The 26,127-nt window shown below is 40.3% G+C and overlaps 1 protein-coding gene across 3 annotated transcripts in view; it reads left to right on the forward strand.

The window, feature by feature from the left end:
* LOC134088247 (uncharacterized) overlaps window positions 1–25,156 on the forward strand; it is a 37,028-nt gene extending 11,872 nt beyond the window's left edge. For 2 of the 3 annotated variants that reach the window (XM_062542168.1, XM_062542167.1), the window contains 8 exons: window positions 3,455–3,511; window positions 4,460–4,551; window positions 15,193–15,813; window positions 16,166–16,378; window positions 22,400–22,577; window positions 23,091–23,220; window positions 24,357–24,464; window positions 24,603–25,156. In XM_062542168.1, the coding sequence (XP_062398152.1) occupies window positions 4,521–4,551; window positions 15,193–15,813; window positions 16,166–16,378; window positions 22,400–22,577; window positions 23,091–23,220; window positions 24,357–24,464; window positions 24,603–25,052 (1,731 nt within the window). In that variant the 5' untranslated portion in view covers window positions 3,455–3,511; window positions 4,460–4,520 and the 3' untranslated portion in view covers window positions 25,053–25,156. The remainder of the gene's footprint in view (window positions 1–3,454; window positions 3,512–4,459; window positions 4,552–15,192; window positions 15,814–16,165; window positions 16,379–22,399; window positions 22,578–23,090; window positions 23,221–24,356; window positions 24,465–24,602) is intronic. The other variant, XM_062542169.1, reaches the window with a different exon arrangement.
* Window positions 25,157–26,127: the final 971 nt, after the last annotated feature.

Here is a 26,127-nt window from a genome sequence, read left to right on the forward strand (position 1 = left end):
TCACACATATACACACACACACACACACACACACACACACACACACAGGCACACACACAGATACACCCAGAGAGAGAGAGAGGGAGAGAGAGAAAGAGAGAGCACACACAGAATACACACAGATAACACAGAACACACAGAGAGAGAGAGAGAGAGAAAGAAAGAGAACACACACAGAATACACACAGGACATGCACATACACACACACACACATGCAAACACACACACGGGCACACAGAAACGCACCCATACACACACAAACACACAGGCTATACGTAATATGAAACAATATTGGATGGCCCTGGTCCTTTGGATCTCAGATGGCACTGAATTAAAAACCTGTTTCTGTTAAGAGAATCATATGGGCTCAGGAAAACTTCCGATAACCTTTGTCTATGAGCATAGATTGATACTCAGTTAAAAATGTTAGTGTGAACTTTACCATGCAACAGAAGAAATTGCATGTAGACGAAATGCCACTGTCTTATCTGAGCCTGACCTCATTTAAAATGGACTGAGGTAAAGTGGAATAGGGTCTTGTGGTTAGACCAAATTAAAATGTTCAATTATTTTTGGAAATCATGGACACCACTGGGCTAAAGGACAGGGACTATTCATTTTTATCCAACTTGTTGACAAAAGAAAACTGGGCAAACTCAGGCAGGAGGACTCCAGCAGTGCAGGGCCCAGCCAGGGCTGAGCAGGAGAGGCAGGTAGAGCAGATTTTTCTACGATGGGATTGGTCATGGGGGGTGTCATATGAAAGAGGAGACTGTATTATCCATATGTGTCCAAATGAGGGTTGAGTGCTTTGGAACCAAATTTAGTGCTGAAATACTTTCATCTGTAAAGTAGCCCATGGATTTTGAAATGATTGGTCATGGGGGGTGTCATTATGAAAAAGGGGAGAGTCTAGTATCCAGATGTAGGCTTGTGGAATTTCCTGAGTTTTGACTGATAGCGACCAATTTCAGAAAAACGTCTAATCTGACTTGAAAAATAAATAAATGCTGATTTATTTGATAGAAGACATAATATATAATGTATCAAAAGAGTCGACAATGGTTTCAACAACAACAAAAAAAAAACAGAGACGGTATAAGTCTGTGATGAGTGCCTCTTCGCTTGGCAGGCGAATGACCGTGTCATCGCGGAAATGCAGTCAACACTGACCCCTGGCGGTAGAACATTGCAATATTTAAGGTGGAATCGAAACTTGACTCCACCGCACTCTGAATCTAGTCCTAAATTCAGCGTCGTGTTGACTTTAAACTACAACTGAGCCTGTCGTCATTCATCAAATTACTTTTCAGGGGTTGCTTGAGCACCCCTAAAAATAGCCTTGCCCTGCCAATGGTGCCGACGCGACGCTACAGGTCACACTTACTTCCATTTTGACTTTCTGTTGTTGTAGGAGCTACTCAAAATGTTGCAGCCATCGTAAGTTCCGTTGTTTTTGATTGACTCGAACATTTAACAGCCTACTATTGAAGTCGTGTAATGTTTTCATTTTTCTATTGCACGTAGCTTCTGTTGATAACACTGCGTCCCTCTACAGTATGACTTCGTATGCAATACACCTACACTGGGTGGTGGAGCTTTATCATGATTTCCTTTCCCCTCAATTTTGAGATAATTTGCCATATGGGCCTATCGTGATCAATATTAAGTTTTAGAAATGTTTCAATCTCTTGATTAAGGTTTCTACTGTATGGGCTATAATATGACTGGGTTTGTCCAAATCTCAATCTGGCCTAGCTAGACTAGACTGATTTTCAGATAGGCTAATGTGCACATTTTCAGATGTGCAGATAATGTCACCCTTGGGTAGGCCTAACCTGGCTATGACCATACTAAGCTCAATCTGAGTAAAAGTTTGCAAATAGGCTATAGCCTACTTTCCTATGGGAAGGGGAGAGTGGGGTGAAGTTGTGCCACCCCCTATTTCTAGGGAACCATAGAAGAAATTGGTCTTGTGACCACACATTATTGAAGACTCAGCCATTTAACTCATCCTGCGAAAAAGAGAGAGACACATTTCAGGGGTCTTTTTTGGAAGGGATGGGCAGGGCTTCTACTCCTCTACAGGACACAGACAGAGCAGTGAAAGAGAAGACTTTCCCTCTCTCTCTCTCTCTCTCATACTTTCTCACACACACACACACACAAACACACACACACACACACACACACACACACACTTTCTCTCTCTCCCTCTCTCTCACACACACTGACCAGGAAGCTTGGTAAGGAGAGGGGGAACATCATCTCTACTATAGGTAGGCTACTAGCAGTGGCAGAGTTGACATCTACACAACCACATGTCCACATCCAACTGCCTAAAACTGCAGTAAACTTTGCAACAAAACGTTGATCTCGTTTCAGGTTGAACTTTACAGCATGAAACTGGCATGACAACTAGACCCAGAGATGACCGGTGCACTCAGATTACGTAACTTAATTTTATTGTGGTGCACAAAACGACTGACGTTTCGACGCACTGCGTCTTCCTCAGACTCAGACTCCTGTTATTAGTGGTGTTTAAGGATAGAGAACAGGCGCAAACAAGCAGGACAGAGCCTGGCCCTGCATAGATATACAGTATGTATATATCTATGGCCTGGCCAGTCCAACACAGGAGGTAGAATAGAAGAAGCCTGAAGCATTTGTGTTCTTCCCTTGCAACTCAAAAAACAAGCACACCGAGGGATAGGGATTCATTAATGTGAAATGTTGCCATTGATAAGGTTTCTAAAATGAACAACGATAATTGTTTTATGGTGCATTACATTTTGTGACCATACAGTATTGAACATAAACAATTGAAACAAATAAAAGCTAAACTAAACGAATTTACAGTACAATAATAAGTTATTGGGAATAAAATAGTAGGGTAAGTAATAATAAGTAATTGGGAATAAAATAGTAGGCTAAATCCAAACAAAAACAAGTCAGACGGAGCGGCCTGAGCAGCCAGGGTCCCCATTGCCATAGGCAACCAGAGACGGTGTATTATCTTTCCAAATGGGTATAATAGAAACGCTTATGGCCACTGCCTCAGACATTACCTTAATTCAGAACTCTCCCAAGAGCAGTTTCAACCAAAGATTCTAGAGCAGAGCGCTCTATGATCTTTGGTTTCAACATTTCATTTCTAAACTGCCATACCTGTCATATCTGGGAATATGCATTGCATATTGATATACAGTATTAGTGCACATGATTCATGCAGATACACAATAATACACAGTAATCACAGACAGGGCTGCCAGAAGCACAGACATGTTGGGGCTTTGGTCTGTTATCTGATCACAGACAGGGCTGCCAGAAGCACAGACATGTTGGGGCTTTGGTCTGTTATCTGATCAGACAGGGCTGACAGAAGCACAGACATGTTGGGGCTTTGGTCTGTTTTCTGATCACAGACTGATGTTAATATTGGTCTTCCTGCAGAACACCACAACAGCACTAACCCCCTGGGACTGAAGATCAGCGCTCTCCAAGAATCAAGTACGTCAACATACTGTTAAATAACCTGATTCATGACCTTTCTCTCTCTCTCTCTCTCTCTCTCTCTCTCTCTCTCTCTCTCTCTCTCTCTCTCTCTCTCTCTCTCTCTCTCTCTCTCTCTCTTTCTACATCTGAACTGAACTGTGTTTCAGACTCAGGTCTTCATACCGAGTGAAACACAGTTTAGTTCAAAATGAATTAGATGCAAAGAGAATCAGTGATCCAAAAACAGTCTGAGACCATCTTGTCAGGTCAAGTCAAGTCAAGTTAATTTATATAGCGCATTTCATACACAGAGGTCATTCAATGTGTTTTACACAAAACAGTAATAGCAGATAAAAGCATAGATGGACAAATAGTAATGAGAAAGAGATCATATTAAAACACAAAAAGGAAGCATACAGTAAATCAAGGTGAAATAATTTAAAAATAAAGAATAATTAACAAGAAAACAAAATGACTCAAGGTGGAATAATTAAAATATACTGTAGATGCAGAACTCAGTGCAATTACAGTAGCAAAAAGCATCTGAGAACAGGTCTTAAGTCTGTCTTGATGCAGGCAATGAGAGAATCCTTACTGAAAGTTGCTCTTTGTTGTGCAGCTTTGTTGATTGGTTTTAAGGAAACACTCTTAGTTTAAAACTTTCATTTTGGAAAGAACAAAGGTTTTGTGAATACGAGCAAAGCAAGCCACATACAAAACACACAGGGACACCATAGTCCTGAGGTGAGAATATGTACATTTTGGTCATGAGGAGATTTTTTATGAAATGAAAATTCTAAATATGTAATTGCATATTTAGAAATGGGGAAATTAGTTTGTAAAGGTTGATCAATGGAGTGAGTGACCATAAAGTAAATGTTGTGTTCATCAGTGTTTTTCTAAAGTGCAAAACATTTTTTTTTTTTTTTGTAGTAGAGATTTATCCCTGTTTTTTTATTGCAGAAAAGTATGTGTTTACTTTGAAATCAGGCATGATATTTTGACTGTACGGAAGAAGAGGAAGATGAAGGTGATGAAGCAGAGATCATCAGCAGGTGGGAAATCATCAGTTATCAAGCGTACATCAATTCATTTAACATTTGACACAACTGTAAGAGCCAAAACATAAGAAAAATAATTTAGTACTATTATTGTTTATTTTTGCAATGATTTAGATTGCTTATAGGACAGTTGAAGTGAACTGAAGATAATATATTTAAATGTAGGTAAAAGCTGGGTTTCTATTGGCTACCGTGTTTTCCTGTTTTGCGCATGCAGAATTATTCACCCACCAAATGGGCCTGCGCATGTTAGAGAGTTAATTAGATTTAGACATGTGTGTGGTATGGAGTCACACAGCTTTTTGACCGTGATCCATAGTCCGTCATCCGTTAGCCTTTTCCATGTTGTTATGTGTAAGCAGAACACAGTGATGTAGAATATTTTAAGTTAACAGTCATTACTTCCTGAAAATGAATCATCTGAAGATTGTCGACTAAATAAACAGCAACATCAACGGTGAACTGTGTCGTGAGTAAACATAAATTAGGTGAATAATGTTGGAAAGGACATATGGATACGAGTCAGAAAAACTTTAATTGCACACATGCAGAAGTGGTAGGCTACAATAACTGTAAAGAATTACTAAAAACGAAATTTGCCACTACATTTAAGTCAAAAAGCTTGACTAAGAACTGTCAAGAGCCTATGTGGAAGCTTTGGAGTTGGCAAGTTAAGTGGATGACTCAGCAATACGAGACATTGGAGCTAGCAAAGAAGCTAAGTGGATGACGAAGTCTTGCAGTTTAGCATCAGCTCGTCGGTTAATTACGAATGGATTGACCATGCTACAATGTGCCAAGTGAAGTGCTTATGAAACAAGATTGAATGTGAAGAAGTTCGTTTATTGGATGGAATTGTAACTGTTTATGCTGTCAAAACCGAAGATTTGTCCTCAACTGAAAGGAGGCTTTGTGAGTGAATTTAGCTGGAACTTTGTGGAACCTCGTTGAACAATGACGGACGAAATTGACGTTGAGGGTATGAATACTGGCCACGACCAACAGAGGGCGTTGACTGCTAAAGGTGCAGAGAGCAAAGTACATAAATTCATAAATGCAAGAAAAGGTAAATTAGGACAAATGACAGCAAAAGCAAACGAAATTGAGCGGCTTCTGGGCAATGAAAACCTGCCTAATTTAACTGATGTTGTTAGAAAGGAAATTAAAGCATACAAGAAACTGTATGAAGAGTTTAAAGAATACAATACTTCAATGCTGCTGTATCTAACGGACGAAGATAAAAATGCTGACCAAGAGTTATGGTTTCAGCCAAAGTCAAATCAGTGCTTAGAGTTCATGACTAAAATTAACAAGTGGATTGAAGCAAAAGCATGTGATGAGGAGATAACACCACTGGACAGTGCATCTGGGATGTCAAAACGATCAAATGCTTCATCAGCTCGTATTAGAGAGGAAGCCAACAGAGCTGCTCTGGTAGCGCAGGCAGCAGCGTTGAGAGAAAAACAGGTATTAGAGTTGAAAGAAGCTGAAATTAAAGCTGCAAAGGAAAGATTGCAAATTGAAACAGCTCTTGCAGTTTCTACTGCAAAAATGAAAGTTTATGACGAAAGTGAAGACCGACAGTCTCAAGCAGGTGCATACAAGCCTACAAAGTCATTTAATAACTTCTTTGAACAAGAACAAGATGGTGGATATGATAACACACAGCGTTTTCCATCCTCCAAGTTGAAACCCTCTATGATTTATGGAGCTAGGGATTTTGACCCATCTGCATCTACTGGAGCCACAGGTAAGCAGAGGGAAGCTCCGTGGCAGTCTGGTCAAGCTAGAGCCACGTCACAACCTGATGATGGAAGAGATGCAAGAGAGATGTATCGGATGATGCAAAGACAGACAGACATTACAGAGCTGCTAGCAAAGAACCAACAACTGTTTCGCTTACCACGTAGAGATGTGCCAGTGTTCCAGGGAGACCCACTGGAGTACAGGTCCTTCATGAGAGCTTTTATCCATGCCATTGATGCAAGAGCAGACAGCAATGCAGACAAACTTTACTTCTTGGAGCAGTACACCAAAGGTGAACCTCGTGATCTTGTGAGGAGCTGCCAGCATATGCCTGAACATCGTGGCTATGCGAAGGCTTTGGGTCTGCTTCAAGAGAAATATGGAAATGAGCTGAAGGTTGCTACTGCATTGATCGAAAAGGCATCTAAGTGGCCTCAAATAAAAGCTGAAGATGAAAAGGCTCTAAGTGCATTCTCAGTGTTCCTTGTGAGCTGTCGTAATGCCATGGAAGACATAGATTATATGGAAGAGATGGATAATCCCACAACAATGAGAGCCATCATCACAAAATTACCATTCAGAATGAGAGAGCGATGGAGAGTTCGTGCTTATGAGATTCAGGAGCAGCGAAAGAGAAGAGCCAGGTTCACAGAGCTGGTGTACTTTGTGGAGCGACAAGCGAAGATCATGTCTGACCCACTCTTTGGAGATCTTGAATCATCTGCAAATGAAAAGAAGACTACAAAAAAGGTTCAACATGGAAATAAGATAAAAAATGAAGGGAAGCAAGGAAGTAGCTATGCTACACAAGTTGAACAAGTTAAAGAAAATAATGATGATCAAAATGAGCAGTCAAAATCAAAGAGGGATGTGTCATTCAACGGTGCATTTACAAGACCGTGCATGTTTTGTGACAAGAATCATGCACTGCAAGAGTGTCACAAAATCAGAGCGAAGCCACACAAGGACAGAGTAGAGTTCTTAAAGAAAATGGGACTTTGCTTTGGTTGCCTGGTAAAGGGCCACCTGAGTAGAGAATGTAAAAAGAAGATGTCTTGTGAGATGTGTTCTCTGAAGCATCCAAGTATGCTACACTTCTCAAGCCAAGACAAAAGTGCAAAGGAGAAGACTTCTGATACTGAGGTCAGCAAGAGTGTTACAGCCAGTACAACAGCAGCTCTCCCTCAAGAGACAAGTGCCTGTACTGGGGCTGGAGACAGTTGCGTGCTTGCCATTGTTCCTGTTAGAGTCAAGTCCAGAAGGAGTGCCAAAGCCGTGGAGGCCTACGCTTTCATGGATCCTGGCAGCTCTGCGACATTCTGTACTGAAGTTCTAGCAAGACAGTTGAATGTTCAAGGCAGACGGACTGAGCTCATGCTGAGCACCATCAATTCCACAAGACGGGTAGAGAGTTACATCCTGACTGACCTGGAACTCAGCAACCTAGAAGAAGACAACTTTATGGCGTTATCCAAAGTGTTCACACAGAAAAGCATTCCTGTGTCCAGAGAGAACATACCACTACAGAAGGAGGTTGACAAGTGGCCATACCTCAGTGAAGTAAGATTGCCTCACATTGATGCAAAAGTGGAACTTCTCATTGGAACTAAAGAATACAACATCTTGGAGCCATGGAAAGTGATCCCCAGCCAGGAGAGTGGACCATATGCTGTAAAGATAGCACTTGGATGGATTTTGAATGGACCACTCAGAGGGAATGGCATGAACACAGATGACGACACACAACAATGTGGTGTTGTTAACCGGATTGTCATTGACAGCGTGGAACAACTGCTCATACAACAATATAATCATGACTTTCCTGAACGCAACTGTGATGACAAGTCAGAAATGTCACAAGAGGATCACTGCTTCATGCAGTCTGTGTCAAGTTCTGCAAATCATGTTGATGGACATTACTGCATAGGTCTTCCGATGAAGAAGTCAAGTGTCCAAATGCCAAACAGCCGAAGTGCTGTGTTGCAGCGTGCACTAAGCCTTAAGAACAAATTGAAGAGGAATCCGGCGTTCCATGAAGAATACACTTCATTTATGAATGACATGTTGAACAAAGGATATGCAGCTGAAGTTCCATTGACACTGTTGAGCCGTCACGATGGAAAAGTGTGGTATATTCCCCACCACGGGGTATACCATCCTCAAAAGAAGAAGCTCCGCGTAGTGTTTGACTGCGCTGCTAGCTACCAAGGAGTCTCACTAAACAGTGAGCTTCTACAAGGACCAGACTTGACGAACTCGCTTGTGGGAGTATTGACGCGTTTCAGACAAGAACCTGTCGCTATGATTGCTGATGTAGAAGCGATGTATTATCAAGTGAGGGTTCCTGAGGACGACACTGACCTACTGCGATTCCTGTGGTGGCCAGGAGGAAACGTTAGTCAAGACATTGCTGAATACAAGATGGTTGTTCACATCTTCGGTGCGACATCATCTCCTAGTTGTGCAAATTACGCACTTCGAAGAACAGCAGAGGAGAACCGCTGTAAGGCTGCACCTGAGACTGTGAACACAGTCCTGAAGAATTTTTACTTCGACGACTGTTTGACATCAGTTGCGAGTGAAGCTCAAGCAGTTGAGTTGTGCAGAGACCTCACAGCATTGTGTGCTAGTGGAGGATTTCATCTGACAAAATGGACGAGCAACAACCGTGCCTTGCTTGCCTCTGTTCCAGACTGTGAGAGAGCCAAGGATATCAGAGACTTGGACTTGGACTTGACCCATGATGTGCTACCCATGGAAAGGGCTTTAGGTGTGCTATGGTGCACAGAATTGGACTCGTTCAAGTTCAAGATCAACGTTAAAGACAAACCAATCACAAGACGAGGAATTCTCTCCGTCACAAGCTCAATCTATGATCCGCTGGGATTCCTTGCACCAGCAATTCTTCCCGCAAAGATGCTCTTGCAGCAGCTGTGCAAAGAAGGACTTGCTTGGGACAATGAGATTCCAGCTTCCAGATTCCAGCAACAACTGGGTCGAAAGTGGATAATCTGGTTACAAGACTTACACCAACTGTCAGACGTAGTTTTACCCAGATGCATGAGACCATCAGATTTTGGACCTGTTGCAACTGCGCAGCTCCATCACTTTTCTGATGGAAGCGAAATTGGATACGGAACAGTCTCTTACCTGAGATTGACGAGTAAAACTGGAAGTGTTCACTGTGCATTCATGATGGGGAAAGCATGCGTGGCCCCACTGAAGCAGACCACAATTCCACGCATAGAATTGACTGCAGCAGTGGTTGCTGTGAACACAGACAAGATGTTAAGAAAAGAGATACAGATGGAGTTGCTTGACTCAATGTTCTGGACTGACAGCACAACTGTGTTGAAATACATTGAGAACGAAAAGATACGCTTCAAAACATTTGTTGCCAACCGCATCTCCATCATCAGAGAGTCAACCAAGCCACAGCAATGGAAATATGTTAACACAACAACTAATCCTGCCGACTGTGCATCAAGGGGGCTTATGCCAACCAAGTTCATGAAGAATCTGAGCTGGTTACATGGTCCAGCGTTCCTGAAAGAACCAGAAAGCAACTGGCCAAGAAGACCTGACGAAACAAATGTTGAAGAAGATGACATTGAGATGAGAATCACAGCTGCAGTACATTTCATGCACACATCCGAAGAAGTGAATGCTGTCGACAAGTTGATCAACCACTACTCCAGCTGGTACCGGTTGAAAAAGGCTGTGGCGTGGATTCTCAAACTCAAAGATCTTCTTCTGCAACGCTGTAGGAGAAAGAAAGAACAGTCACAGAGAAATCACAATGGAAAAGACACAACATTCAAACAGAACAGACAAGATGAACATTCAGCAAAGACAAGAACTGGTCTCACAGTAGAAGACATGATGAAAGCAGAAATTGAAATCATCAAGTTCAGCCAGGGCCAAAGGTTTCAGGAAGAAATCTCCATGCTGAAGAAAAGCCATCACGTGAGGAAAACCAGTCACTTAATGAAGCTTAATCCTGTAATGCAGGATGGAGTGCTAAGGGTTGGAGGCCGTCTCTCTGCTGCTGCAATGCCGGAGCATATGAAGCATCCTGTCATTATCCCAAAGGACTTGCATATCACCACATTGATCTTGCAAGACACTCATGAGAAAATTAGACATTGTGGAAGACTTCACATGCTCGCACAACTGCGCCAGAGATACTGGATCCCCTCAGCTAACTCCGTGGTAAGGAAGTTTCTGTCAAGGTGTGTGATCTGCAGGAAAGTCAAGGGCAAACCTCTAGAACAACAAATGGCTGACTTACCCAAAGACAGACTTCTACCAGACAAACCTCCCTTTACGAACGTTGGGGTTGATTATTTCGGACCTTTTGACGTGAAACAAGGTCGCAGCACTGTGAAAAGATATGGTGTGCTGTTCACCTGTCTCACGACAAGAGCAGTGCACATTGAAATTGCGCACACACTGGACACTGATTCTTGCATAAATGCAGTCAGACGCTTTGTGTGCAGAAGAGGACAAGTAGCTGTGATGCGATCGGATAACGGTACCAACCTGGTTGCTACTGAGCGTGAGCTGCGTGAAGCCATCCAACAGTGGAACCAGTCAAAGATTACAGATTCTCTCATGCAAAGAGGAATTCAGTGGGTATTCAATCCACCCACTGGCTCACACTTTGGAGGGATCTGGGAAAGACAGATCAGATCTGTTAGGAAAGTTCTTAGATCTGTGCTGAAAGAGCAAACAATCAGTGATGAGTGCTTGCATACACTGATGTGCGAGGTGGAGTCAATACTGAACAACAGACCACTGACAACAACAACAGATGATCCGATGGATCTTGAAGCTTTGACTCCTAACCACTTGCTACTGATGAAGAAACAGCCAATTCTGCCTCCTGGACTATCGAAGAAAGAGGATTCATACGCCCGCCGACGATGGAAGCAAGTGCAATATCTTGCTGACTTGTTTTGGAAGCGTTGGGTGCGTGAGTACCTGCCCATGCTTCAGGAGTGGCAGAAGTGGACTCAGATTAAGAAGAACTTGACCACTGGGGACATTGTCATGATCATCGACGACTCGGCACCACGGAGTTCATGGGTGTTGGGACGAGTCATTCAGGTCATGCCTGATGCCAAGGGACTTGTGCGACGTGTTCTCATCAAGACAAAGACGAACACCTTAGAAAGACCTGTTGACAAACTGTGCCTTATATGTGAGATGGACACTTCAGTTTGAATATGTAAAAACCATGTAAAAGGAAAAAAAAGAGGAAATGTGAATATTGTACATGTTATATTCTGTATATGTTGTGATATTTGCTTGAAATGATAGGTAATGCCTAATGTTTGAAGATTTAGTTGGCTCTATAGTGGTTAATGAGTAATTGTCAGTCTTCATGCCTTCCAATTAGGGGCTGGAAATGTAAGAGCCAAAACATAAGAAAAATAATTTAGTACTATTATTGTTTATTTTTGCAATGATTTAGATTGCTTATAGGACAGTTGAAGTGAACTGAAGATAATATATTTAAATGTAGGTAAAAGCTGGGTTTCTATTGGCTACCGTGTTTTCCTGTTTTGCGCATGCAGAATTATTCACCCACCAAATGGGCCTGCGCATGTTAGAGAGTTAATTAGATTTAGACATGTGTGTGGTATGGAGTCACACAGCTTTTTGACCGTGATCCATAGTCCGTCATCCGTTAGCCTTTTCCATGTTGTTATGTGTAAGCAGAACACAGTGATGTAGAATATTTTAAGTTAACAGACAGTCATTACTTCCTGAAAATGAATCATCTGAAGATTGTCGACTAAATAAACAGCAACATCAACGGTGAACTGTGTCGTGAGTAAACATAAATGAGGTGAATAATGTTGGAAAGGACATATGGATACGAGTCAGAAAAACTTTAATTGCACACATGCAGAAGTGGTACAATAACTGTAAAGAATTACTAAAAACGAAATTTGCCACTACAACAACTCTTACCTATTACTTCACTGCTTGTCCTACACACACATATACACACACATTCAGGTTTGCCAGGTTGTCTCCAACATTCTCAACACATTAATTTAATTCTCATTGAGCTCAATGCGTTTCAAACCAGCCAATAGGCTAACTGAAATAAAACCATGCCAATCTCTTCGTATGGTGAAGGGTATGTGTTGATGTGGGGTTATCTTAATTCCAAAGGCCACGGGAACTTTTAAAGGGTGCATAGTGTCCTGGATACATTAAATAACTGGCATTTAAAAAATAAAACAAATAAAAATATGCCCCTGTATTTTAAGGAAAACATTTATTTATTTACAATATCGGTACATTATTCATTCACAAAGAAAATGAATGTCCTTAAAGGTTTAATATTTCCTCATTTTTTCAAGATCAATTTCCAAAAAATTATTTTATATTGTCAACTTTAGCATGTGTTCCAATGCTTTTGGAGGGGACTGTATCCATCCATCTATCTAACATGACATAGCAGGGCTAATTGTGGTTATCCTGTTGATAGCATATTGCAGGTGGTTGTGAGCTGAACTTTTAGGAACTTTAGGAGCTCGGCCATCCCTGAGCTGGGCTTGATCCCTTAGTTCCAGTGATAGGAACTCTGAATACTTCACCATTAACCAAGAGATTTTGGTAAATTCCATGCTCCTAACTTTGTGGGAACAGTTTGGGAGTGGACCCTTCCTGTTCCAACATGACTATGCACCAATGCACAAAGCAATGTCTATAAAGACAGAGTTTGGTGTGGATGAACTTGACTGACCTGCACAGTCCTGACCTCAACCCAATAGAACACCTCTTAAAAAAAAGTCTCCTCGTCCAACATCAGTGTGTGACCTCACAAATGTGGCTCTGAAAGAATGGTCAAAAAATCCCGTAAACACACTCCTAAACCTTGTGGAACGCCTTCCCAGAAGAGTTGGCGGTAGTTGGCAGTAGGCTAAGAAAATAGCGATCTTTCAAAGTTAACGTTCATCATTTCAAAGTTAACGTTCATCATTTCAGAGTTAACATTCATCATCACCGCTTGACGATGGGAGAGATGGAACTAACGACTGGCCTTTGGCCATAGCAACTATCCATTTCGAACTAGTAACCGCAGTTTGAGAAATTAGTTGAAATGCGTCCGGGAAAAGTAGTTCTACAAACAAGATAGTTCTAGCGATTAAAACATTTAAATTATCACTGGAAATGAACACGATGCAAGTGGCAACAGTGGAATAAGCGGGATAATGGACTTCACGCCGGGCCGTATTACCATCTAGAACGTGCATTAACTTTGTATAACCGAACGGCGCGTGTCGTCCATCATCCCTTAGGGGAGCGCCGTGACGAATGAAACGGAGGACAAATGAAACATTGCGATTTTCTCCTAAGCCGTTCAAAATTGAAACGTCAAAATTTGTCACCAAGCACAGCACGCAAGCCTTGCCAGACCAGGGAAACATCGTGTTGATATGTCACGCTGATCTTGAGTTAGACCCGACAAAGCATTTTGACGTGCGCCAAGTAAATGTTCTACTACGCCGTTTTTTTCAAATAGCAAGTTGTATTTATGGCGTCATGTAATGCTATCATGTTCAAACAATAGATGAATTGGTAGTGTAACTTATCCTGTATGCAATGTCAAAGTTAGTTAGTTTAGGAGAAAAACGGGTTTTGCTGCGAGAAGTCACTATCGGGACAAATGGAACATGACGTTGCCTTCCGGTTGACCTTGTATTTTTAAACAAATATGTTGGGCTGATCAAGTGCTAGTCACTCAACATGACTTAAATCTGTGAAATAATGAAGTTAAATCAGTATAGTAATGATATAGCTATATAGATATAGCCATGACTCCCACCGACCTCATTAATCGAAATGTGCATTTGAATGCAGCAAATATTATTTGATAATTACTTAAATATTGCGAGAATTCTCCTAAAAATTAACAGCACTTACAAAACATGTTCCTTGACAGGTACTGTATATTAGGCTACATGAAAACGTGAATAATGTTTACAGTTTCTTTAGATTTGATAATGTTTCATTTGTCCTACCCCAGCGTTTAAACTGTCCCTGCCACTCGGGACATTTGAAACAAATGACCACTTCTGTTCAAACTTAAATTACATCACAATCGTCATACATGTCCTACCAAATATCACACGATTTTAAGAGACCACACATGTGAGTTGCTGATCACACAAAAAAAATGTTTATTTTTGTAACGTCGTCTTTGAAAACAACGTTTAACCGAAAATTGTTTCATCCGTCACGGCGCTCCCCTACTTAAATGAAGAGGGGAAGATGCACAGTGGTAAACATTCCCCTGCCCCAACATGAAATACTCAAATTTGTCGTTTCCAACATTTGATATGTTGTGTGTGACCCTTTTGCTGGTGAATATGAGCGTACAAGATTTGCAGATTGACACATTTCTGTTTTGATTAGCATTTTACACAATGTCCATGCTTTTTCTGATTGGGGTTGTATCATAAAATCCTTTCTATGGAATTTGAAAATATACGGTGTGGGATGGGGAGTGATCTACAAATGGTAGAAGCACCAGAGGTTTGAGTCTTGTCCAGTGTTGTGCGCTGTATGAGCGCTTCATTTTGAGGATTACCAGACTTGTTGTTGGTAGCTCACACCATGTGTCACTCCGCAACTACGTCACAACTCATACACAATGTTTATTTCATTCATTGTCTCTCTGTCCTACTGTATACCCTCTGTCTTCTTCTTTAGCACACACACACACACACACACACACACACACAAACACACCAATAACAGCAAACACAAAAGGTCAAAGTTCCTTTAATACATTATAATTCCATGATCATTAAAACGTAGAGAGGATTTTTTGAGTGTTTTATATAATTACATGCTTTCTGTTTCCAGGTGGGGCTCCACATATTTCTGACATGAAGATTGTGCTGCTGGGATGTAGACATGCTGGGAAGAATTCATCAGGAAACACCATCCTGGGCAGAGAGGAGTTTAGCACCTCAGGAAGAACAGCTGAGTGTGTGAAGAGAGAAGGAGAAACACCAGGGAGACGAATCACTGTAGTGAAGGCACCAGGATGGCGGAGGAACAGCACTGTAGAGCGAACTCCTGAACGTGATAAACAAGAGATTGTCCTCAGTGTGTCTCTGTGTCCTCCAGGACCCCATGCTCTACTCCTGATCATTGAAGTGGATCATTCATTCACAGAGACACACAGAAGAGCAGTGCAGGAACACATGGAGCTGTTGGGTGAGAGAGTCTGGAATCACACTATAGTGCTGTTCACCAGAGGGGACTGTCTGGGAAACACGACCATTGAGCAGCACATTAAGAGTGGAGGAGAGGCTCTGCAGTGGGTTGTAGTGAAATGTGGGAACAGGTATCATGTTGTAGACAATAAGAAGAGGGATGGTGGCCAGGTGACAGAGCTGCTGGAGAAGATACAGGAGATGGTGACAGGAAACAGGGGCTGTCCTTTCCAGTTGAAGCAGAGTATAGACTTTCCTCCTGATTGTAAGTATAAGTATTTATATTATTATATATATTATTATTTAGTATATTTATAGTTATAGTATAGTTATATGTTAGAGAACACATCCCTGAGCTCCTGAGGCACTTTAAAAACACATTCTTGAACTCCACACACTGGGTTCTGAGCCTAGTATATTATATAACATCTATTACACTCACATACTGTAATCATAAACACACACACACACACACACAATCCCGAGAGGCTCTACACAAACACACCTCTTACAGTGAATGTACTGTAAGTTACTCTCTTCACCAAATTAGCCATTACACATTTGGCATGAATGATTTCTTTATATTGTATTATTATTATTTATGCATACAAATTTAGTAAGAGAACACATCTCTGAAGACCGCTCTGGAGGATCATCCGGATTTGGCTCTGCTCTAAGGAGAAGTTTATCTAAGATCGTGAGGTCCTTTAAGCGTCTCAACATGGCTGCCTCCACCCAGAGCTCTGGCTATGGCACAGGGGGGGCAGCAGAGGAGGCTGCAGCTGGAGAGATGGGAGCTGAGATCCACACAACCAGAGCACATGGAGATGGTGAGATTACTCTACAGCATTTAACCTTCAGACCAGTAGCCTACATGAGCAAAGTCTTTCTACTAAGACACAAGCTTGGTGCACAGTTTTATCTTTAATTGTTATTCAGACAAGAAACAAAATTATTTATATTGTTTGAACTCATTAGGCTGAGATAATGAATAAACCTATGCTAAGGAAATTAATAAAACATGATATGACTTTTTCCTGTACTAAAATCCGTGAACTGAGATAAATTAATGTGACCTTGCAGGGCAAAATCAGTCGCTTTGCTAAAATGTACAAAATTAAGTTAATGTTCTCACATGAACTGCCGTAATCTAAGCTTTTCAACGATATGTATATTGAGGGTATTATAAAAACTATCACTAAGATAACCGCATCCAAACTTGACATGGTTCTCCCGTCACAATATGCCAGAAGAGGAGTAAATCACCTTTTTAAGCAGCGTGGTCAACGGGAATGACTGCTAATGTGTTGAATCTTCACCCGGTTTAACCGTCAAAACGTTTGTTTTTCCATGACATTTTTTCACGATATGAAACCATGGACTGTATACTGTTGAATTTGCGAAAACGTGAAATTAAACATTTCAAAGGAACACTTCACCGTTTTTCATATTAAAGTACGTTATTCCCTTAAAGGAATACGCCACCCCGAGGTGAAATTGGGTCACTCCCCGCAGTCCCTAGAGTTGGATGAGTGAGCCAAAGTGTTTTTTAGCCAACCCAGCCACTGTCCTAACCTAGAAAGGCCCGGTTAGCTTAAGCTTAGTGTAGTCACTGTATTCCGGCGTGTCCAGCTAGCATGTCGTTGCAAAAGTGAATCAAATAACTCAGGATTTTTTATAATTATTTCTCGTAACCTGTACATTCACATCGAGTACAAATATCAATGCAAACTAGAAATTCAATTCCAAGGAATTACCAGTGCATGAAAATGCCAAAAAGGAAATGTAAAATATAATTTGTAGTTAGCACAAATAATACCAAAAAAAGAGAGATGGGGTAAAACAGAGCGAATGAGGATTTACATGTTGTGTAATTTACAGTATGTTGTTATAAGTTATGTAGGCTAGTTTTAGAGTTGCTTGCTATGGAGGGTGCTAAGTAGCAATTGAATTAGACACAGATATTGATGGATGTTGATAATTAGTTTAATGGATGTTGATAGACAAACAGTTTAATTTATGTTGATAGACAGATAGACAGTTTAATAAATGGTTTGAAGTAAATGGATGGAGAGAAATTTGGATGGAAGGTTAGATAGATGGAGACAAGGTAATAAATGCTGGTTACTATGGTGGTTCCTAGGTTGACATAATGGTGGTTGCTAGGTTGTTGCTAGGGTAATTGAGATTGTTAGGTGTTGCTAAGACACATGGTGGTTGCAAGGTTGCCGTGGTTTAATAAATGTTGATAGGCAGATAGTTTAATAGACATAGTTTAACCCTCTGGAGTCTAAATCCCCCCTGGGGATTTGAAAAATGTTCCAAACACACATCTCAATCTCTGCAACTAGTTTCCAAATATATATGTTTTAGAAGAGAATGTATCAATGGCACCTTGTAAAAACAATAAAAGAAAATCCTAGGATTTCAGTCCTCTCACCTGCAGCAGGACCATTCAAAAAGTCCATTCACCAAGGCAAGCCCATCTATTGTTCTTCCTCAGCAAGCATGTTTTATACTTATTTATTCCCGTCCCATTTTTTTAAGACGCCTCTTCTCCTAGTATAGAGCGTTTGAGCTATCGACGCCCTTCCAACACATAAAAATCAGGCCCGATCCAGTGTAGCTTGTTTGTTAATGTCGGGTGGCTCCCGGTTGTCGTTTTTCCGGTATTCCCGCTTTTCGCCGGTTTTCGGTCCCATTGAAATGAATGGTGAAATATTTTTTTTGGTATTTTTTTTGCAGCCTGTGTTTTTTAGCATTGTTGTCATTGTAGAAGTAATTGGCTAGATAGATAGATAGATAGATAGATAGATACTTGATTGATCCCCTAGGGGAAATTCAAGGCTAGGTTGGCATTGTTAGCATGGTTAGCATAGTTAGCATTTTTAGCATAAATGCTAGAAATTATCAGCTAAGTTAGCTAATAAACCTGGTTAGCATTGTTAGCCTAGTTAGCATTGTTAGCATTTTTGCACGCCCACTCTTGCAGGTCCTTGGATATGCACATTTCTAGTTTGCATTTGAAAGAGCTCACTAAGTGACCCATTTAGTCTGACTTTTTTCCAATTTGTAGTAAAACTACTTAACATTTTTTAATGTTCTTTTTACTTATATGGAGCCAACACCGTTGTTTTCCAGGTTCAAACTTCAAAAGCCTTAGCTCAATATATGTATAGTGTGTTTTTTACCTTTGACTGCTGACCTTTGAAAATCGTTTTTTAAATAGTTGTGTTTATACTGAATTATAATAAAAAAGTAATTTCATTACATCCACTTTACTCTCATATAATTATTGTGGAGGACCTCTAGAATATAACCATATGTGCCACTTTTGCATAGATGTTTTTAGTTAAATGAAAAACTTAAAAATATCATGGTCTAGCTGACTGCCTCAAAGTGCCTGAAAAGGCCCCGGACCTCAAGTGTTAAGGGATGTGTAGAGGTAGACAGTTTAATGGATGTTGATAAGACAGATAGTTTAATGAATGTTGGTAGACAAATAGTTTAATGGATGTGTATAGGTAGATTAATGGATGTTGATAGGAGGACAGTTTAATAGAGGAATGAATAGTTGGAAGTAAATGGATGGAGAGACATGCAGTGGAAACGGAAAGTTGAATTGAATGGAAAGTGGTTGTGTTAAAGGAATAGTTCGGTATTTTACACTTTTAGCCCGTTTTCTGTATTGCCTAGCATGAAAACGAAATTTCAACGATTGAGCCTGTTTGTGGAATTTGCCAGCTTTAGAATGGAGCTCTGTATGGCTTAACATTGCTCGCTTTGTGCATGGTCTATTCTGTCCTTAAAACACCCCTAAACGTTAAAAATGTACAACTCACCGAGTGGTTACTGGTCTTCAACGATCTTCTATTGCAAGTTTCGAAATTCAAATTATGTTGTGTTATATTAGGCACACACGGTTGAAAAAGTACTTCCGGGATTTTGAAAATTCCTGATAACAAATGACAGAAGCTGTATTTGTGTAAACAACAGACAACAACAAGCGCTAACAAGCGTTTGTCCATTCAGTTGACACATTTTCAAAACTCTAAACACAGTTAGCACAGCATCGGTCTTTTGTGGCCATACCATTCACACATTTCATGTTGTTTTCACACAGTATGCAGTCAGTGAATACATTTTCACAATGCTTACATTTTCTTAACAGACCAACTATACCTCCCAACAAAATAATGGATCGTTTTTGTATTATTTTCGAATGTTAACACACAACATCCCACAATAGTTAAAACAATATTCCAAACCTTAGATACCGTATAAAAACCTCTGCTTCTGCAATGTTATCAATTCAAAAGCAATATATCTCAGCTGATAATAAACAAACAATCAAATAATTGACACACAGATGATTTATGTTGGGTAAATTGGGCCAACCACAGCTGATTCCAGTCTATCTTAGATTCATTGGCAGGGGTTATTGCTCTCTATTTACATTGACACTTACACAGTAAAAAGAGGAGGTGATGTTTTTGGAAGCAGAAACAGAAAAAGACAAATACTGTAATGTCTGGACGAGTAAGATTAAGGGGCCCAGGGAGAAGAGCAGGCCCAGTGAGAGATGCATTGAGAGGTGCAGGAGCACTGAGAGGAGCAGGTGCAGATATTAGACACAGTAATATTGTGCTTTTTTTTCACCCCCTTTTTATCTGGGCTTTTTGCTGTTGTTTTTTTGTTCAGAATGCTCTTGTGTTTCATGGATATTTTGTTCACTGCAATGCTGTAAAACTTTTTCTGTTCTATCATAGTCTACTGTAAACAGTATTTATACTGCACCTCCTGTAGGCCTAGTGAACAGTAAAAAAAAAAAAAAGATTTGCATTTTACTGGAATGCATTTGAATGTGAACTTTACATCTGGACATACAGTTCCCAACCGAGAAGTTTAGTGTAAAAATGCTGGATTGCATGTTTTGCATGCAAATACCTGTAAAACTGAAACATAAAAGTCTATGCCGTTTTTGTAATGTCAACAGTAGCCAGTATTTTGAAACGTAGTGTACTCTGATTGACTGCATGTATCTTGTGAAGTGAAAACAAGCTTCATACTTTGACAAAATAACTTCATTTTGAGTCAGGTTTCCAGTGTTTTGGTAAAGTTAGTGTGTGCAGAGAAATGACGAGTTAGTGTATATGTAACAAAATGTGGTGTAACAACATGGGATGTGCTTTTGAGAGGAAAATTATCGGAGTCGGTGCTGCAACCATTTTCCTGGATTTTGTCTGATTTGACACGGAATGACCCGGTGCGCAATCTGCGCATTGCACACAAAAATCACAGTTTGAGTATAGGCGACGTTATTGGCTGAATGATTAGGTCTATGTTTTTCAAACTGATAAAATATTCAATGGTCATTTCGGCGGGCTGTGTAGCTGAATTACATTGATATCATATTGTGATATCCTCTTAATTGTGTGTGATGTGTTCTGTTACCTGTTGAGTTCCTGAAATTGTTGTGTTCCTTTTAGGGGAACTGGGGGTTGGAGTTTTAGGTGCGTGTGTTTGCGTGTTTGCGTTTGCGTGTAGGTCCGAGAGTGAAGTGAGTTGGACAGAGGTCTGTTAATGAATGCTCTGTTAAAAGCGTGAGTTGTGGCTAAAACAGCAACTCGGTTGTGATATATAGCTACTTGGTTGATAAATAAAGCACGGGAAGTTTCCCTCAAGTGTGACAAAGTGTCTGGAGTATCACAATATTTATCCTGGCTGTAGCCTAACTTTAGATGGAGCAGTAGGCTATATGAGTTTCACAATAGGCTGTTAACAGTGGTAAACATTTAAATGCTAGACCTAATCAAGACTGCCAAAAGACGGGGATCAACACCGAAGGTTGACATTGATTCAGTGACGTTAGCTTGGATAACTAACTGGGATAGCTAAGTGCTATCAAAGTAGCGCCGCGCACCAGAGCCAGTGAGTGTACCCATTGAAACGTGAGAGGTATGTATCAACTCGTCTTAGTTAAGGGAATAACATAGTGTAATATGAAGGAAAAAAAAACGGTGAAGTGTTCCTTTAACCCAGAAGTTTGTTTATTGTGGATTTTCTCAAAATAGCATTGTGCACAAAGTGACTGATTTCGCCTTGAAGGGTCACAAATTAAAAATGTGATGGCCACAGAAAGGTTATTTTCCTCAAATTATCATACATTATTATATGGCTCTCTAGAATGTTGAGATAGCTCCCATTCACTTTGAATGGGCCTCCCCAACGTTCTACCGGTGATTAATATGTATAATCACCGGTGAAAGTATATAATGACCGCTGTCAATGGTAACGGGTTTTGTGCTTCTAATTCACGTCTTTCATATCAATCCGCAACAAAGCCGTTCGCTGGTTGCAATGGAATTTCATTGAAAGTTACCAAGTATGTTGCCAGGCAACACCTAACAACTGTCAACTGTGGCGAACTATTTATTTTCTAGAAGTTAGCGGAAGCCACCAAACGGTAGCCAAGTCATTGCTAAAGACACATTGAGTTAAGTTTCATTTCTCTTTTTGGCAAGTAGCCATATAATAAGCGGGATAATGTATAGAACGCCGGTCATTATCAGAAAATAATTCCCTTCAGGACGAAGCAAAACCCCTCCGCTGCGCGTCGGGGTTCTGTTCATCCTGTCAGGAATTATTTTCCGATAATGACCGGCGTTCTATACATTATCCCTTACATATCCACAATACTGTGATGCATTCAAACACATATACAGTAGCAGCTTCAAATCAGTAAAATATTTCGGATTGTTCCATGTTAATATTAATATTTTTTTGGTCAATCAATGTATTTTGTTCATAAAAGGTTCACTTTAACTTTTAGGGTGTTCTCTTACTTCTAGACCACGATAACATTCATTTTGTGAATGTATCAACAATGGCCGTGAACAACGATAATTGCATTGGAAGAGGATCATATGGAACAGTTTACAAAGGCTCATATCTGGGAACTCCTGCTGCTGTAAAGATCATCCCTATTGGAGATAGTTCAGTCATCACAAATGAGTTTCTCATACCATTGTAAGTGTGTGTGTGTGTGTGTGTGTGTGTGTGTGTGTGTGTGTTTGCTTTATTGTTCAGTTCATGAAGTTGCATTTGCAATCTCATTGTATTTATGTAATTCAAAGATTGTATAGTTAGTCTGTTTATTTGTATTTGTACAATATGCATGCAACAACCAAATACTAGGAGAGTAGCTGTGTGCACATCCCACCTTGCAGGTGCAGGACAAATGTAGAGTAATATGGAAGAAAAAGGTAATGTCCGCAACACTGATAATTGCTCCCGGTTTAATGAAAAAAATGCAACGTTTCGACCCTACTGGGTCTTCATCAGGCACAATTTTGCCTGATGAAGACCCAGTAGGGTCGAAACGTTGCATTTTTTTCATTAAACCGGGAGCAATTATCAGTGTTGCGGACATTACCTTTTTCTTCCATACAACAAAATACTAAACATCATCTTAGTACAGTAAGTATACTGTAAACATGATTATTATTATACTGACAAAAGATCACATTAAATACTCTTCAGGCGTTTGTCTCACCCCCACATTGTGCGGATGATGGCTGTAGCCAAAAGTGAGACACAGATCCTCATTGCTAATGAGTACATCCAGGGTGCCGACCTCAATCAGGTTCTTCATAAAGACACTCCCATCAAGGTGATGCATGTTCTCTCTAAAGATTTACAGTTTTTTCTGAATGCTAAAGCACTAATCGTGATTCTTGTAGCACAATTTCTCAAACTATTAACACATATAGCAAAACCACTCACTGAGTTTGCAAAACTAAAAGCACAAACACTGCTTTGAACTCAGTTTGCAATTTTGTAACACACACTTTGCAAAACTGTAGGCACAATTCACTGCACAACTCTCTTTTTGCGGAACTTTAAACACAACTCACTGCTTACACTCAATTACCAAATTTCCAACACACTCCTAGCAAAATCATACACATGTACGGCTATCATTAACACTATTTTGCCAACTGTCATGGCACATTTTCACATGTGAAAACTGTTTTAGATCATTACTTCACTTTGCAATCAGCCTAAGCAGTGTAAATAAGGCACAGGTAAGATATCCGTGTGGAGTACAATGGAGGGAGCAGGAAGAGTGAGAATTAGAGGAGGCCTAGGAAGAGGACGTGGAGGTGAAGGAGCGAGAGGGAGAGGACGACAAGGACAAGGAGCCCGGTGCTTTGGACAGGAGGACATTGCATGCAATGTACTGTAGATGAAATTTTGTGGCCGTACCCAGAGAGATGTCATGATGTAGACAGATTTTATTATTTTTTTTGTCTCAGTGAAATTACTATTTTGTGTTTTGACTTTGTATTTGTTTTGATGAGTGTGAACACCAATACTTGAAGTTTGGATTCCTATATGTTTACAGAACTATGACAAAAGTATGACCTCAAACTGACATACTGTAGCCTACCATGTGCACAGAGAAAGCAAAAGCAAGATGTGTCTTGTATTCATACCATCAGTGTGTAGTTGACACAATGTGTGCTTAGTAGATGATGGCTTGTGTTTACTGATTGATAAAGAAACACCATTTTTACAAAGGTGTGAAGAGTTAATCAAGCTGTGTTCGCTTTTGCAAGAGAACTACAATGTTTTGATAATTTGGTGAAAGGTTTTGCTATTTGTGTGTAGAGTTTTGCAAAAATAGCCAATAGTTACAAAAAAAGTGCTTAACCAATCAGGAAAAACTGTAAGTAATAATAGCAACCAACATATAATACATTATAATGACAATTTGTTAAACACATTGTTTCATTACATTTTTAGTTACAGTACAAGGATAAGCTGTTTGTGGCTTTAGATATTGCCATAGCTGTTGAGTACATACATGGAAAACGGATCATCCACCAAGACTTGAAGCCAGCAAACATAATGGTGAATATCATGTTTCATATGGGGTCAAATTAAATCATTAATGGCTAAGTTTAATAACTGAAGAATCATACTGTAGGCTCAATAATATTCAAAGCTAAATTTAAGTTGACCTTTCTTGTTGTTGTTTTTTGCTCTAAGATTTCAGAAGTTAACAGAAAGGCCTATCTCACTGACTGGGGCTTGGCGAACTGCAAGGAAACCATGTCAATGGCAACAGGAAGTCGTCAAACTTACTATGGCCCCCTGGGAGGAACCCCTCCCTACATGGCCCCAGAGTGCCTAGTGGAGTGTAAGAAGTGCAGCACCATGTCAGACATGTGGTCTCTTGGCGTCACTCTTCTGGAGATGTTCACAAACTCTCCACCTTGGCTAAGCAATAACCCACAACAGATACGTGAGCTTCTTTATAAACAACAGGGTCCTCATGCTCTGGATACACTACAGCCTGCTCTTGATGACATTTTGAAACCGCTGATTGAATTTGAACCCGATTCTCGCATGAATGCCAAAGATCTGGTGGAGCTGCTGAAATCAAAAGTTGATGTCAGCAAAAGACATAGTTTCAAATCAAAGGGACTGAAAACTTGAGATTGTTTTAAGCCATTATATCATGTTTGTGTTATCATTACTGATAAAAACGAATGTTTGGTAAATGTTAAAGGGATATTCCACCATTTGGGGAATTAAGCTCATTTTCCACCTCCCCTCAAGCAAAACAATTGATATTTACCTTTTTCCCATTCATCCAGCCATTCTGTAAGTCTGGCGATACACTTTTAGCTCCAGCCTAGCATAGATCATTGAATGAGATTAGACCATTAGCATCTTGCCTGCTAGCATCACGCTTAAAAGTGACAAAGATGTCCGGTAATTCTCCCATTTAAAACTTGTCTCTTCTCAAGTTAGAAAGTGCAATAAGATAAACTGAAAATGACACCTGGCAATTTTCTAGGCTGATTTGACATGAAACTACACTCTCATTCTGCCGTAATAATCAAGGAAAGTTGCAAACGTACCATGGGCGCAGTGATATCATACAGCACCTGAAAATAGTGTCAAATCAGCCTAGAAAATCGCCAGGTTTCATTTTCAGTTTGTCTTATTGCACTTTCTAACTCAAGAAGAGACCAGTTTTAAATGGGAAAATTACTGGAAATCTTAGTCACTTTTCAGATTCAATGATCTATGCTAGGCTGGAGCTAAAAGTTGTATCGCCAGACTCACAGAACGGCTGGATGAACGGTAAAAAGGTAAATATCAATTGTTTTGCTAAAGGGGAGGTGGAAAATGAGCTTAATTCCCCAAATGGTGGATTATCCCTTTAAACTGATTGTAATGTTCAATTAACATGTAATTACAAGAGTTTGTCAAAATGATACTATGCTGATTAAGTGTACAGTATGTCGCACTGTGAGAAAGTACACTCTTTATGTGACTTTGTAAATTCCAAATGCAGTAACTCAGAAGTTCAGTACAATAGTTATTTGTTCTGTTTTTAAATGTTTTGTACATGATGACCTTAAAGGAATAGTTCGGAATTTTGGACATAGGACCTCATTTCCAACTTTCCCGAGGTGATATAAGTCGGTGGAGACTGTTTTTATCGCGTTTAACCCCTTCCTTCAGTTGCAGAGCTCCCCTTTGCTATAGGCTGGTTCTGAGC

The sequence above is a fragment of the Sardina pilchardus genome, chromosome 7 (assembly GCF_963854185.1).
Source record: "Sardina pilchardus chromosome 7, fSarPil1.1, whole genome shotgun sequence".
NCBI classification, from domain to species: domain Eukaryota; kingdom Metazoa; phylum Chordata; class Actinopteri; order Clupeiformes; family Clupeidae; genus Sardina; species Sardina pilchardus.